The sequence below is a fragment of the Mobula birostris genome, chromosome 8 (assembly GCF_030028105.1).
Source record: "Mobula birostris isolate sMobBir1 chromosome 8, sMobBir1.hap1, whole genome shotgun sequence".
In the NCBI taxonomy this organism is placed as follows: Eukaryota; Metazoa; Chordata; class Chondrichthyes; order Myliobatiformes; family Myliobatidae; genus Mobula; species Mobula birostris.
The window spans coordinates 163,942,470-163,956,345 of NC_092377.1; the positions used below are offsets into that span (position 1 = coordinate 163,942,470).

The window sequence follows — 13,876 nt, forward strand, 5'->3', positions numbered from 1 at the left end:
GGAGCAGACATCTTGGTCTGCACGGATGAGCTGAATGGTCTAATTCTGCTCCTACGTCCAACAGAATGGATCGGCAAATAACTTTTCCCTGTGGTAGAGGTGTGTAAAACCAGAGAGCTTAGGTTTAGAGTGAGCATAAGGACAAAATGAATGCACACCTGGGGGTTTCCCTGTGGAAGGAATGGCTGCACGCCTGGGGGTTTCCCTGGGGAAGGAATGGCTGCACGCCTGGGGGTTTCCCTGGGGAAGGAATGGCTGCACACCTGGGGGTTTCCCTGGGGAAGGAATGGCTGCACACCTGGGGGTTTCCCTGGGGAAGGAATGGCTGCACACCTGGGGGTTTCCCTGGGGAAGGAATGGCTGCACGCCTGGGGGTTTCCCTGGGGAAGGAATGGCTGCACGCCTGGGGGTTTCCCTGTGGAAGGAATGGCTGCACACCTGGGGGTTTCCCTGTGGAAGGAATGGCTGCACACCTGGGGGTTTCCCTGGGGAAGGAATGGCTGCACACCTGGGGGTTTCCCTGTGGAAGGAATGGCTGCACGCCTGGGGGTTTCCCTGGGGAAGGACTGGCCGTGGTCAACACTCACATTTTCTCCAGGAGGACTTTGTACATCTCGTCTCCCCGGCCTCCTTCCACTTCCTGGTCCAGTTTGGTGATCAGCTCATTCTCAAACTGAAAAAGAAGTTTGCCTGCATTCAATGCCACCCTCGTTGTTTCTGCGCACGATATACTTGAGGCCACACCCCGCCAGCGTCCCGCTCTGGCACCCTCTCCCCTCTCCTCAGCCGCCCACGAGGCTGAGCTCACACACTAGCTGATGCTGATGTGTGGGATATTCAGCAGCGTACAGCGTTACCATGCTGTCCATGCACAGAGAGCAGTGACCGGGGCTACTTTACACACGTTGGCCCTGAGGAGACCTGGAGCCACGGTGTCGTAGGTTTAGACAGTGTGAAAACGGGCCCTTCAGCCCAACTCATCAGGTTTCAGATCTATTTATCACATGTACATTGAAACAATGTGTAAACAACCAACACACCCGAGGGCGTGCTGGGGGCAGCCTGCAACTGTCGCCACCCTTTCAGCCGGTCCCGTTTGGCAATACACCAACACCATTTAACCAGATCAGCTCCAAGACAGAAGCTGGCATTGGCCAGGGTCCTTGGCTCGGTTCAGGATGTGGAGACTGGCCAGATCTCTCAGGTTCAGATTGCTCGATCACGCGTACACTGAAACATACAGGGAAATGTGTCGTCTACGGTAACAACCAACACAACCTTAGGTTGTGCCTTCATGTCTCTGGCGCCGACAGAACATGCCCACAGCACGCCTTCAGACTGTGGGAGGAAACCAGAGCACCCAGAGGAAACCCACATGGTCACAAGGAGAGCGTGCAAACTCCTCAGAGACAGCCGGGGGGGGGGGGTGGTATTGAACCCGGGTCGCTGCTGAGTAAAGTGTTATGCATACTGCTATGTAACTGTTTCGCCCTAACGGTGAGGCTGAGCATGTGGTCAAGAGCCTATCCCATTGTGTTAAGGGAATATTCAATGAATTTGTGATCAAATAAACTGTATGGATGGCACACAGGGATTTTCACTGCACTTCAGTACATTCATTCATTCATTATGTGCCACATCGTATGACCTGGGCGATCATGGTCCCGCCACCATGACCGTTCTTGGCAATTTTTCTACAGAAGTGGTTTGCCATTGCCTTCTTCTGGGCAGTGTCTTTACAAGATGGGTGACCCCAGCCATTATCAATACTCTTCAGAGATTGTCTGCCTGGTGTCAGTGGTCACATAACCAGGACTCGTGATCTGCACCGGCTGCTCGTACGACCATCCACCACCTGCTCTCATGGGTTCACATGACCCTGATCGGAGGGCTAAACAGATGCTACACCTCGCCCGAGGGTGACCCGCAGGCTAGCGGAGGGAAGGAGTGCCTTACACCTCCTTCGGTAGAGACGTATCTCCACCTCACCACTCGGTACCTCGTGACTGTGAAATAAATCACTTACTGACCCTTGGTTTTGGGTCCCGTATCTGCGAAGATGTGCTGACATTGGAGAGGGTCCAGAGGAGGTTCAGGAGAATGATCCCAGGAGTGAAGGGGTTAATGTATGAGGAGCATTTGATGACTCTGGTCCTATAGTTGCTGGAGTTCAGAAAAACAAGGAGTGATCTCATTGAAATCTATCGAATTTTGAAAGGCCTTGGCAGAGTGGCTGTGGAGAGGATGTTTCCCATACTGGAGGAGTCGAGGACCAGAATGTGAGCCTCAGAATAGCAAGATGTCACTTTAGAACAAAGAGCAGAGGGAATTTCTTAAGCCAGAGGATGGAGAATGTGTGGAACTTCTTGCCACAGACAACTGTGGAGGGGAAATCATTGGTGTATTTAAAGTGGAGGTTGACGGGTTCTTGATTAGTAAGAGTGTCAAAGGTTATGGGAATAAGGCAGGAGAGTGGGGTTGAGAGAGATAAAAATATCCCATGATAGAATTGGGTGGTGGGGTGGAGCTATGTCTCTACCAAAGGAGGTATAAGCCGCTCCTTCCCTCCGCTAGCCTGCAGATCACTCTTAAGCTGCTCACCACCCCCCCACCCCCCGGATTGGGGTCACGTGAAGCCATGGGAGCAGGTGGTGGATGGTCATAGGAGCAGCTGGTGCATATCACAAGTCCTGGTTATGTGACCACTGACACCAGGCAGACAATCTCTGAAGAGTATTGATAACGGCTGGGGTCACCCGTCTTGTAAAGACCCTGCCCAGAAGAAGGCAATGGCAAACCACTTCTGTAGAAAGATTTGCCAAGAACAATCATGGTCATGGAAAGACCATGATCACCCCCGTCAAACAACATGGCACATAATGATGATGGAATGGTGGAGCAGACTCGATGGGCTGAATGGCCTTCTGCACTTGTCTACTTACAGCATGGAAGCACCTGTGGACGCTGAATTCGCACTGCATCATGTCGAAGAAGATGGGAATTGTGGCTCTCCTGAGCTCCGGCTCTGGGACCAGAGTCATCTCCAAGATCGGCCCCACCATCCCTGGGATGAACTTAATCTTGTGGGGACCTAGAACGTCAAGCAAACTGGTCAATGATCTCGCAATAACCGGAGAAGCACCTGTCATGCCAACCAAGCTCAGACCTGTAGGCAGAGTCGGGAAGAAGCCTGTTGGAATTCTGCGGAATTATGATGTATGTAACACAGGAGATTCTGCTGAGCAACACACACACACACAATGCTGGACGAGCTCAGCAGGTCATGCAGCATCCACAGAGGGGAATAAACAGTTGGCGTTTTAGACTGAGACCAGTTTCTTTCCACAGATGCTGCCTAACATGGTGAGTTCCTCCAGCACTTTGCGTGTTCCGCTGGAATTGGCGAACGGGTCAGGGGTGGTGGGTGTCTGGAACGTACTGCCAGGGGTGGTGTTGAAGCAGACATAACAGGGGCGTTTAAAGAGCGTTTAGCGAGGCCCATGAATATGCCGAGAATGGAGGGATATGGGTCGTGTGCAGACAGATGGGATCAGCTGGATTTAACATCGTGTATGACACAGATATTAAAACACAGAACAGCACAGGAACAGGCCCTTCAGCCCATCATGTTTCTGCTGAAACAAACACCTAACTAATCTAACCCCTTCTGCCTACACAATACGCATATCGAGTCTCCGTACGTTCATGTGCCTATTTAAGCCTTTTAAATGCCTCTATCATTTCTGCCGTCAGCATTTCCAGGCGCCCGCCACTCTGTATATAATGTATATTTCCTTTCAACTTACCCCCTCTCACCTTTAATGTATACCCTTTGGTATTGGACAGCTCGACCCGGAGAAAAAGGCACCAGCTCTCTACTCTAGCTGTGCCTCTCATGATCTTATAAACCTCGATCAGCTCTTCCCTCAGTCTCCGCTGCTCCGGACAAAACAACCCAAGTTTGTCCAGACTCTTGATAGATCCTGCTCTCTAATCTTGGCAGCATCCTGGTAAACCTCTGCTGCAACTTCTCCAAAGCCCCCACATACTCCCTGTAATGGGGTGGTTAGAACGGTATGCGATACACCAGGTGTGGCCTAACCAGTTTTATAAAATTGAGCCATAACTTCCTATCAATCAGTCACGATCAAATGATAGAGCAGACTTGATGGGCCAAATGGCCTTAATCCTGCTCTTATGTCTTACGGACTTACTATTAAATTTAAAAGCCTGACATAATTATAAATCAGAGCATTGAGTACAGGAGTTGGGATGTAATGTTGAAATTGTATAAGGCATTGGGTAAGGCCAAATTTGGAGTATTGTGTGCAGTTCTGGTCACCAAATTATAGGAAAGATGTCAATAAAATTGAGAGGGTACAGAGAAGATGTACTAGAATGTTACCTGGGTTTCATCTCTGAAGTTACAGAGAAAGGTTGAACGAGTTGGGTCTTTATTCTTTGGAGCGTAGAAGGTTGAGGGGGGATTTGACAGAGGTATTTAAAATTATGAGGGGGATGGACAGAGTTGACGTGGATAGGTTTTTTCCATTGAGAGTAGGGGAGATTCAAACAAGAGGACATGAGTTGAGAGTTAAAGGGCAAAAGTTTAGGGGTAACACGAGGGGGAACTTCTTTACTCAGAGAGTGGTAGCTGTGTGGAATGAGCTTCCAGCAGAAGTGGTTGAGGCAGGTTCAATGTTGTCATTTAAAGTTAAATTGGATAGATATATGGACAGGAAAGGAATGGAGGGTTATGGGCTGAGTGCAGGTCGGTGGGACTAGGTGAGAGTAAAAGTTCGGCACGGACTACAAGGGCCAAGATGGCCTGTTTCCGTGCTGTAATTGTTATATGGTAATGTGGTCACATCTATGAATGGCAGAGCTAGTGTCTCTCTCTCTCTCTTTCTCTCTCTCTCTCTCCAGATTTAGTATCTTATCAGTCTTGTGCATTTTCAGTGCTGTTCATTACTGTGTTGAGGATGTTTGGTTGCTGTACTGAGGTCCGGAGTGCATCTTATCGTACAGCAGGTCCGTTCAGTGGTATCGAAGCTGTCCTTGAGACTGGCGTTAGTGATGTCACATTCCAAAGAGCTAGGGGTCAGCAGGTTAACTGGTCAGATGACTGTAATTGGGCAGTGCGTGGGGGGGGGGTGCCGCAAAAGGCCTGTAACTGCGCAGGATCTCCAAATAAAAATCAGTTCTGTGTATTTTCTGATTTATGGATAAAAAAATCAACTTCAGGCTGCCCGTAAAACTGGAACCTGTTCGTTACCCAGGGACATCCTTCCTGTAATGTGGGCCGAATGAGGGCTGCCTGTGTGGTACCGTGTTTGTGTGACATTGTACTTACCGAGGTTATACCACATGTCCCTTATTTTGAACCCAATCTCCTTTCTCATGTCTCCATACCTGCAAAAATATTAACATTACCATATGTATTTAATTATAAATACTATAATCCATTGTAACATTTTAATATTAAATTTTAATATCAAAAATATTTTTAAAATATTCAGTGCAAGCAGTCAAAACATTGCAAGTGAGGTTGACTATCTATTTATCTGATGAAGCATCTCCACCGTGGATGGTCCCAAGCCCGATTGCAAAAGGAGGACGGTTAGGTGTGGGACTAGCAACTTCATCCTGTAAAACCCAGAGACAGAGAAACGCCAACGAGAAACTCTAAAGACCCCATCCTGGAGAAGATTGATCCTCACCTACAAGATGGATGAAGTCGGTGGTGAAAGGGGCCTGACCAATCTTTTATTGGCCCAGCACAGAGGACTCTGGCGAGAAGCTGTTGGCAGCCTCTGTCCCAGAAAGGGTGATGGGCCCCAGGTGAGGAACAGCGAGTGGCACGTGTGCCATTCACAATTGTAGTAAATCACCGGCTGGATGCAGAGTTCAATCTCCCCTCAGATTCTATTCAGATTTATTTATCAGATGTATGTCGAAACTTACAGTGAAATCTGTCGTTTGCGTTAACAACCAACACAACCGAGGGAGGTGCAGGGGGCAGCCCGCTTGTGTTGCTACGAAGCTGAGGAAGATGGTGCCAGAGAACAATGCAACCAGCGATGCCAACCAGCGGTGCCAACATAGCATTCCCACGATGCTTGGCAGAACAACAAGCAACAAAACAACAACAGCAAAGCAAACACCAGAAAATCTGCAGACGCTGGAAATCCAGAACAACACGCACAAGATGCTGGAGGGACCCAGCAGGTCAGGCAGCAGTGATAGAAAACAGTAAACAGTCGACGTTTTGGGCCGAGACCCTTCTTCAGTCCTACAATCCTGTAGAAGGGTCTCGGCCCGAAACGTCCACTGCTTGCTCTTTTCCACAGATGCTGCCTGACCTGTTGAGTTCCTCCAGCATTTTGTGTGCGTTGCAACAGCAAAACAAGACGCGTTCCTCCCTCCCACCCACACACGTGGACAGTCCTCCTGTCAGATTTACAAACTCGCTCTCCCCTCCACGTTGACAAATACTGTTCTGTGCTAAAGTCTCAGGCACATACTGTATATATAGCTCGGGTGCCGAAGACTTGCACAGAACGGTAATTCTCTGTATACATCGAATTGTTCAATGAGTTTTCTAGTGGTACAGTTGCCTCCATATCTTTCAGGAAACTTCCTAGTTTCAGAGGCGGGGATCGCGTTAGTTGAGTAGGGGCTTCCTCATTGGTTAATTTAAGCAAAGGAATTTGAATGGAATTTAGTGTGATCAGCAATCTGCTATAAGAGAACTACAGCACGATTCTTCGCTCTCTTTTTTGACTCACTCTGTTCTTTTGCCATCAGATTTCTCAACGGACAGTGAACACAGTTATATACTTCTTTTGTAACTTAGAGCTTTTGGTTATTACGTACTGCACTGTACTGCCGCCACAAATCAAGTTCGCGCCACACGCCACTGATATTAAAACTCAGCAACACACAAAAGTTGCTGGTGAACGCAGCAGGCCAGGCAGCATCTCTAGGAAGAGGTACAGTCGACGTTTCAGGCTGAGACCCTTCGTCAGGACAGGAAGGGTCTCGGCCTGAAACGTCGACTGTACCTCTTCCTAGAGATGCTGCCTGGCCTGCTGCGTTCACCAGCAACTTTGATGTGTGTTGCTTGAATTTCCAGCATCTGCAGAATTCCTGTTGTTTGCGATATTAAAGCTGAGTCTGATTCTGTCTTTGTTTTTCACTCTTGCCGTTAGAATTTGCTTTTGTTCTTTGTGATCTTCCTTCCTTCCTTTTCTTTTTATAGCGCTTCATAAAAATGGCCATAAGCAACAAGTTTTATGCCTCGTTTCTGACTTCCAAAGGACCTTGGGTCCAAAAACATCTGGATCCAACAGGAAGGGAACAAATGGGTTAAATATGGTGTAAAACTTTCTCTACAGTCCAGGGATTCCCAACCTTTTTTTATGCCATTGACATTGACCCTACCGTTAACTGAGGAGTTTGTGGTCCCCAAGTTGGGAACCCTTGCTCTACACTGTTCCATCAAACATTCCCTGTTCAGTTATTGTTTAGGTTGTATCACCATCGTTATGTGCCGTGTCATATGACATCATCGTTATGTGCCGTGTCATATGACATCATCATTATGTGCCGTGTCATATGACATTGTTATGTGCCATGTCGCATGAAGTGGGCGGTCATGGTCTTTCCATGACCATGATTGTTCTTGGCAAATTATTCTATAGAAGTGGTTTGCCATCGCCGCCTTCTCGGCAGTGACTTTACAAGGCACTGCCTATTTGGATAAATAAATATATCTATTTGGATAGATACATGGATGGGAGAGGTCTGGAGGGTTATGGACTGGGTGCAGATCAATGGAACTAGCCGAATAATGATTCGGCAGTGACTAGAAGGCCTAATGGCCTGTTTTCTGTGCATAACCAGGACTTCTGATCTGCACCGGCTGCTCATACGACCATCCACCACCTGCTCCCATGGCTTCACGTGGCCCTGATCTGGGGGCTAAGCAGGTGCTACACCTTGCCCAAGGGTGACCTGCAGGCTAGTGGAGGGAAGGAGCGTCTCACACCTCCTTTGGCAGAGACGTATCTCCACCCCACCACACAGGAGGTTGCATAGAGTTTTAAAAAAATGCTCTATCTGATAATATAGGGCTTCAGACAGTACAGGTTAAATACAGTCAAAAACTCCTTGACAAAGTGTCAGCCAGTAGTCCCATGACATGGGACGGCACAGATTAAACATGGGGTAAAGCTTTTCCTTCACAGTAATCACTGAGAAAAATTCCAAAGCTGGGGTCCCTAAGGCGCATTTAATGTCAGAGAAATGTATACAATATACATCCTGAAATTCTTTTTCAGCACTCAGTTCAACGCTGCCTGGCAACTCCCGCAATGCTGCTGGTGCCAAACTTCCGGTTTCTGCTGTTCCTTTGGATGCATCAGCTGTGTGGAGCGGGGAGCCTGCTATATGGGCAACAGCTTGCTCTCCACATTGCATGTCCTGGCTTGCGTATAACAACGAGGTTTCAAGCGAAGCCTGCGGCCTGGAGAAAGGTTTCCGACATGTGAACGTGCTCTGTCACCCTCGCTCAATGGTGCCAGAATCCGTGGGTCTTGGGGAAAGGTCTAATCGGCGCAGTTTGTGGACTGGACTCTGTAGTTCACTTTCTGATGTGTTTCTGCCTTTTCTCATTGTTGTTTTGAGCAATTTTGATCGAGGCGGACAAACGCCTCTGCCTGCAAACTGCCAGGGATGTGAGAGACGACTATGTGCCTGGACTCTTTCGTTGTCTTTCTGATTCAGTGTTTTGTGTTTTGTATGATGTGTTTTTTTGTACGTTGGAGATTTGATGTCTTTTCTTTGAACGGATTCCACGTTGTTTCTTTATTTCGTGACTGTCTGTGGGACGTCGAATCCCATGGTCGACCCGGACCAACAGAGGGCTTTAGGAAACGTTTAACATTTTTTATATATTCTTATTTATTTATTAAATATATTCTTAATGTATTTAATATATTTTATCATATTCTTATAGGAATGTTAGTAATTTTTTTTATTTAATGCACTATGCTGCTGTCACAAAACAACAAATTTCATGATATATGACAGTGATAATAAACCTGATTTTGATTAAATTACAATGTTTTAAAGGCAAGTGGGCAGCTAATGTGTGGTGGGGTGGAGATACATCTCTACAAAAGAGGTGTGAGACGCTCCTTCCCTCCGCTAGCCTGCAGGTCACCCTCGGGCAAGGTGTAGCACCTGCTTAGCCCCCGATTGGGGTGACATGAAACCATGGGAGCAGGTGGTGGATGGTCGTACGAGCAGCTGGTGCAGATCACAAGTCCTGGTTATGTGACCACTGACACCAGGCAGACAATCTCTGAAGAGTATTGATAATGGTTGGGGTCACCCGTTTTGTAAAGACACTGCCCAGAAGAAGACAATGGCAAACTTTGCCAAGAACAATCATGGTCATGGATTGATGATAATTGCCCATGTCACACGACACGGCACATAACGACGATGATGATCGACAGGTACATGGATGGGGCGGGTTTAGAGGTATATGGGCAAAGCACAGGCAAATGGGACTAGCTTGGGGAGGCACCTGGATGGCCTATCTCTGTATAACTCGATGTTCAAGAATTTAAAAGTTTAACTTTATTTGTCACACGTACATTGAAACACACAGTGAAATGTGTCATTGGCTTCCAATCAAATCAATGTGAATTGTGCTGAGCAGCTGCAAGTATCACCAAGCTTCTGGCGTCAGCAAAACATGCCCACGACTCACCAAGCCCAACACGAGCATCTTTAGAGTGTGGGAGGAACCGGAGGAAAGTCATGTAGTCATGGGGAGAATGTACAAACTCCTTACAGACTGCAGCGGGAATCAAACGTGAGCTTACTAAAGCGAATGTGCTAGCCGCTCCATTACAGTGACTCTAATCAGACGCTGCGATCTGCCACTGTCATCTTCTGTGATCCCAGGTCTGGCCCCAAGGCAGTGAACAGGGGATGAAGCACCTCTCCACACTGTGAGCGCTTGGCACAGGACTACATACAGAGCTGTCGTCCACAGGCCCTGGTGCAAACACCTCTGCTCTGGCTCATCTCTACACCTGAGTGAGGGAGATGGATTATCCACACATCCTACTATATACACTGCTGGTCTGGGTGAACCTCGACACCTGGTACAGGTCAGGGCTAGTCCTGGCCAGGTACCGGGTCCAGGACAGGGATAGTCCCTGCCGTCTGAGAAGTGAACTTTACATACAGGTGAACCTCTACACCTGGTAGAGGTAAGGGTTAGACCCCACTGGGCTGAGAAGTGAACTTTACATACAGGTGAACCTCTACACCTGGTACAGGTCAGGGATAGTCACTGCTGGGACTAGGTGTATAAGGTGATGAGAGGCTTTGATCATGTGGATAGTCAGAGGCTTTTTCCCAGGGCTGAAATGCCTAGCACGAGAGGGCACAGTTTTAGGGTGCTTGGAGGTAGGTACAGAGGAGATGTCAGGGGTAAGTTTTTTTACGCAGAGAGTGATGAGTGCGTGGAATGGGCTGCCGGTGACGGTGGTGGAGGTGGATACGATAGGGTCTTTTAAGAGACTCCTGGACGGGTACATGGTGCTCAGAAAAATAGAGGGCTATGGGTAACCCTCGGTAATTTCTAAGGTAGGGACATGTTCGGCACAGCTTTGTGGGATGAAGGGCCTGTATTGTGCTGTAGGTTTTCTATGTTTCTAAGTGAACTTTACATACAGGTGAACCTCCACACCTGATACAAGTCAGGGATTGTCCCTGCCAGGTACCAGGTACAGGTCAGGGATAGTCCCTGCTGGGCTGAGAAGTGAACTTTACTTGTTGATGATCTTGTTCCGTTTCTCACTCGAGAAGTTCTCCAGTTGCAGGGAGTCATGCACGAGGAAGGCAATTGCCAGATGGAAGTAGTTGTTCCAGAGCTGGAAAAAAAATTATCATTTTGTACTTTGAACGTCTTTTATAAGTTAGAATCTCTGTGTTTTAAGTCTACGTCAAGAATTATTCATTGAAATTAAACATTTATCACAAAAATAAGCAGGGTTAAAAATGACCTTGTTAATGGGATGTAGGGGTGCGGGGCACCCAGTGCTCAAATACTGACTATTGCCAGCTAGATCCACCATGGAGACTAAACAGTGAAGTGAACTAGTCCTTGGCGTGTGGGTTGATACAACACAAGCCCCCTTGCAGACATTACCCATCCTCCAATCTGCCTTTCCCAAAACCTCCCTTCTAGAAAACACAATAGGGCTCTTCAAACAAAACCTTCTTGCCATGTAATGTGGTTCAGTCCACTGTCCCCTCAGGCTTCAAGATGGCCACCATCATCCCAGTGCCTAAGGAGATGACAGTAACCTGCCTCAATGACAACCATCCAGTGGCACTAAATAACGAAGTGTTTTCAGCAGCTGGCTATGGTTCACATTAACTCCCAGCTTCCTGCTACATTGGACACTTTCCAGTTTGCTTACCGCTCAGATCGGTTCACTGATGATGCCAAAGCCTCTCCCCTCCGCTCCGTCCTGTCTCACCTGGAAAATGGTACCTCATAGGAGGAGGAGAAGATGGCGGCGCCACGACAGCGCACAGGGCCACTCTGGTGAATGACGTCTGTAATCTGTCAAGTAGGGTACCGTGCACAATTCTGATTTGATGGAGACAGACGTGAGAGTATGGAGGAACATCTGGAAAACTTCTGAAGTGCCCGCTTCGCTGCCGCTGCTACTGTGTGGTAACCGGGATCTCCGGAGCTGAAGGCCCCGAATCCTCGGCTTTGCGTGTTTCAGCCGCCGGGGAGAGGTCGAAGGCGCTCGGCAGAGGGTGGCGCTCAGGAGACTGTATCGGAGAGTCTGGTCGGAGGCTCGAAGTTTTTGGACGGATGGGCTCAGTGTCGGCTGTGGTCGGCTGCTTCCAAGGCATTGGCAAGTTGACGGTGCCTGGAGGTTTATGGCAGGGAGCTTCTCCCTTTTGCCGCCCCTATCAGAGACTTGGGAGTTGATCGACTCGGGGACTTTGAGACTATTTTTACCGTGTCCATGGTTTGTTCTTCATCAAATTATGGTATTGCTTTGCACTGCTGTAACTATATGTTATAATTATGTGGTTCTGTCAGTGTTAGTCTTTGGTCTGTCCTGTTTTCTGTGATATCACTCTGGAGGAACATTGTATCACTTCTTAATGCATGTATGCATTTCTAAATGACAATAAAAGAGGACTGAGCGTTCTCATGATCTAATATTCCAGGAAGCTGTTCAATCATCCCGGAGAAGCTGGTGGGTAAACTGTCCTCAATGCATCTCAACACCCCTCCCTGTAACTGGACCTTGGACCACAGTCAGTCCCTGTTGGCAGGAACATCTCTGGCTCCAGCACGCTGAGCAGTGGCACTCCTCAGCGCTCCTGCTCAGGCCGTTGCTGTTCACACCGCCGACGCAGGACTGTGTTGCTGAACCCTGTTCAGACCAAGTTTGCGGATGACACAACAGCGGTTGGCTTCTTCAGCAACGACAATGACACGGCGTACCGAGAGGAGGCAGAGCGCCTCATAGGATGGCACAAGCACAACAGCTTGAGTCTCAGTGTGGACAAGAACAAAGAGGTAACAGTGGACTTCAGGAATGAGCAGGCTGACCACTCCTCACTGCACATAAACAGCTTCTCCGTGGAGAGAGTTTGGAGCACCAGGTTTCTGGAAGTGCACAGCTCACCTGGTCCGTCAACAGCACCACCTTAGTCACGAAAGTACAACAGTTTCTCCATTTCCTGGTGAGGCCCATCCCAATTCTAGCCAATTTATACAGGAGCATCTTTGAGAGTGTTCTGACCAGCTGCAACACCGTCAGTATGGGAACTGACCACAAGACCCTACAAAGGTTTGCAAGAATTGCTGAGAGGATCACTGGGGTCTCTCTTCCACCCATCCGAGGTACTTAGCAGGAAGAATGCACGCGCAGGGCCCTCAGCACTGTTGATAATCCCTCCCATCTCTCCTACAATCTCCCTGACCTGCTACCATCAGGCAGGAAGTACAGTAGCATTAGAAAAAGCACTGTTAGGATGGGAAACTTTTCCCTCTCAGGCCATGAAACTGTTGAATTCCCTGTCACCTCCTGGGTCTCACCACATACTGAGTGCCAATGGCGTTATACTGTTTACTCTTTAACCTGTGACGTAAATGCACCTTACAATTAGTGGTAATATTACGTGATGTGTGTGAGTTATATGGTGCACTATATGGTGCACCTTGGTCTGGAGAAATGTTGTTTTGTTTGGTGGTATACATGTGTACGTTTGAATTTACACTAAACTCGAACTTGATCTGAAAAGCTTCTTCCCCCAGGCAGTTAATCAAAACAACCATTCTCGTTAGACTCCACACCTCCCTCTGTCTATTACCTCAGTCACTGCACTGTGAACCCTTTAAACCACTTTTTATAATTCTGTTTACATTGTAAATACAGCGCATTCCAGTTAATTGGCCCATCGGTTAATTGGGGTAAATGCTTATTTGAGAAAACTCTTAAAAGAACAAAAACTAATCGAGAAAATAGGCAGGGTTCCCTTTGTTTATTTGGGAAACTATCCTGCTTAATTGGGACAGGAGACTGATGCTGTACAGTTTCTAACTAGCATCAGGTGCGTGCACTTGCGTGGCCATTAGACACTAGACGTGCAAAGAGCGAACAGTTTTTAATTAGTGTCAGTTGCATTGTTTGTGTTCAAAAAGTCGCAATGTTTGTCGCTGATAGCTGGTGAGAGATAAGGAGCAAGACAGCTCAGAGCTGCTTAGCTCACTGCGGCTTCGAGCGTTCAGGCTTGGGAGGGGTGGTCAGAAATGGCC

At 48.0% G+C, this 13,876-nt stretch overlaps 1 protein-coding gene across 3 annotated transcripts in view; it reads right to left on the reverse strand.

Annotated features, from left to right (window-relative positions):
- The window catches only part of dock5 (dedicator of cytokinesis 5), a 222,736-nt gene that overhangs the window by 44,042 nt on the left and 164,818 nt on the right, over positions 1 to 13,876 (reverse strand). For all 3 annotated transcript variants that reach the window (XM_072266712.1, XM_072266714.1, XM_072266713.1), the window contains 4 exons: positions 10,855 to 10,955; positions 5,354 to 5,412; positions 2,943 to 3,091; positions 588 to 673 (listed from right to left, as the gene is read on the reverse strand). In XM_072266712.1, coding sequence (XP_072122813.1) covers positions 588 to 673; positions 2,943 to 3,091; positions 5,354 to 5,412; positions 10,855 to 10,955 — 395 coding nt within the window. The remainder of the gene's footprint in view (positions 1 to 587; positions 674 to 2,942; positions 3,092 to 5,353; positions 5,413 to 10,854; positions 10,956 to 13,876) is intronic.